Source organism: Sinocyclocheilus anshuiensis, unplaced genomic scaffold (assembly GCF_001515605.1).
Source record: "Sinocyclocheilus anshuiensis isolate Anshui unplaced genomic scaffold, SAMN03320099.WGS_v1.1 scaffold868, whole genome shotgun sequence".
Classification (NCBI taxonomy): Eukaryota; Metazoa; Chordata; class Actinopteri; order Cypriniformes; family Cyprinidae; genus Sinocyclocheilus; species Sinocyclocheilus anshuiensis.
In genome coordinates this window covers 382030-384333 of record NW_015552624.1, presented here as the reverse complement: position 1 = coordinate 384333, position 2304 = coordinate 382030, and the positions used below count along the sequence as shown (strand labels likewise).

The 2304-nt window shown below is 39.7% G+C and overlaps 1 protein-coding gene across 1 annotated transcript in view; it reads left to right on the top strand.

Moving 5' to 3' along the window:
• The window catches only part of LOC107666326 (keratin, type I cytoskeletal 13-like), a 15308-nt gene extending 13312 nt beyond the window's left edge, over window positions 1–1996 (top strand). Inside the window, exons 5-9 of the mRNA XM_016457573.1 lie at window positions 768–929; window positions 1030–1155; window positions 1251–1325; window positions 1528–1670; window positions 1811–1996. Coding sequence (XP_016313059.1) covers window positions 768–929; window positions 1030–1155; window positions 1251–1325; window positions 1528–1670; window positions 1811–1934 — 630 coding nt within the window. The 3' untranslated portion in view covers window positions 1935–1996. The remainder of the gene's footprint in view (window positions 1–767; window positions 930–1029; window positions 1156–1250; window positions 1326–1527; window positions 1671–1810) is intronic.
• Window positions 1997–2304: the final 308 nt, after the last annotated feature.

Sequence of the window (2304 nt, the reverse complement as noted above, 5' to 3'; positions counted from 1 at the left end):
AATCAGTGGTTAAGTTGTATTTACAACACTGTTCCAGAACAGTTCAAACCAAATATTCAGATGTGAGCAGCGCATTTTACGGAGAACGAGGACTGTTTCCTGTGAGAGTAGCCTACAATACCGGTGTTCTGACAAATAATGCTGACTCAACGCAACGCGTAAAAAGACAGTATAAGTCATTATAATCCATAATTATGTCCCCACTGGATGCAACAAATGTCTCGTTTATAATGGGTTTTATTGGTGTTGTCTCATCGCCCCGGGACTTGGCGTCACAGTATGGTAAGGGGTGTAACATTTCCGTCACACGCTTGAGGTATTCGGCCAATCACAACGCACTGGATAGCTGGCCAATCACAGCACACCTCGCTTTTCAGACCGATGAGCTTTGTAAAAATCGACGCGTTTCAGAAAGGCGGGGCATAGAGGAGAAACAATAATGTACAGTATGTGGAAAATAATGTGTTTTTTGAACCTTAATCCGCATAAACACATTTCACTACACCAAATACACAAAATAATGTTCTTTTTAGCAACATCATATGACCCCTTTAAAAATTGAAAAATTTTACCCAACAGTTGGGTTAGTCCATATTTGACCCAAAGTTGGGTTGAAACAACCCAGCATTTTTTTTCTGAAAACACATCTTAATATTGTATACAGCTTTGCTGCTCAAGTGAAATTTGAGATACATATTGAGCTGTTAAATGTGACCAGGGAGGTTACCTGAGACTTGACATGAATATGTATTGACACATATCCTTAGGATCTCTTGGTCACACGTGCACAAATGAGCGGACAGGTTCACGTCGAGGTCGATGCAGCTCCACAGCAAGATCTCACCAAGATCCTGGCAGAAATTCGTGAGCACTATGAAGCAGTTACAGCGAAGAACCATAGAGATCTGGAGCACTGGTTCAAGACAAAGGTGAGATTTGATCAGAAGCCTTTTAATGTGCTTTTCATGACCAAATGGCGTGAGACCGCTTGTTTTAACTCATATAATCTCTCTGTACTTTTTATTTCAGACAGAGACTCTGAAACAAGTTGTTGTCACCAGCACTACAGACCTGACAACATCTCGCACTGAAGTCAATACAGTCAAATCCAGACTACAGGCTTTGGAAATCGAATTCCAGTCCCTCTTAGCCATGGTCAGTGATTCATAATTGCCCGTTTTTGTGGCACTGACTTGTATTAGTATTTTAGTATGACTTTATTTTGAATTTGCATGTTCGTATTATTGTAGAAAGCATCTATGGAGGCTACATTGACTGAAACAAAGAATCGTTATTCCGTAAAGATGTCTGGCTACCAACATCAGGTGAGTAGATTTGAAATTACCGAAACTGATATAAAATTAACATTTTGTCATCATTTACTCGCTCTCATGTCATTCCAAACCTGTATGACTTTCTTTTCTCTGTGGAACACAAGACGATGTTATTCAGTACATCTTAAGAATGTAAGATACAGGGAACAAAGTTTTAAAGCAACAAAACAATTTGTTTTTTTGGCACACCCAGGTCACCATCCTGGAAGAGCAGATTGTCCAACTCCGTGGCGACCTGGAGCGCCAGCGTCAGGAGTACCAGATACTCCTGGACATCAAGACCAGACTGGAGCTGGAGATCGCCGAGTACAGGAGACTGCTGGACGGAGAAGCCACGTGAGTTTATTTGTTCTCTGTCATTCAAGTTCAGTTCATTCAAAAAGCAGTTAAAACATCCCAGGAACACACTATTATTATTGTTATTATATTGAGAGTTTAAAATGAGAGCCCCATAACTGTTATTGTCCCTTCTACAGTGTCAAAACAACCTCCAGTTCCAGCTCGAGGACTAAAGTCATCACAGTCGTGGAAGAGGTTGTAGATGGAAAAGTGATCTCCACCTCCACGTCCTCAACCATGTCTGACAGGCGCATAGTTTGATTGGCTGTAATACCTGTTTGTGTTTGCAGCATGCACAAAACTGGAAACCAAATAAAACAATAAAACAGCATTTAAACTATTCTGATTTAGTTTTTTTTTTTTTGTGCATATTCAGTTGAACTACTTAAACTTAAAAGTGGGATTACAATTTGAATAGGGCTGGGTAAAAAATATCGATATCTCGATAATAATTGATTCTCACTTTTACGGAACGATATCGATTCTTAAATCCCAAGAATCGATTAGTCTAGCCTGTTTTCAGCTAATGGATGGAACATTGAAGGGCACTTCCCATCCAATATATAGCAATAAGCATTGTGCTTTGGTACTTTTAATATGAAACAAAGTCTCAGATTTCAAATTCTGTCCA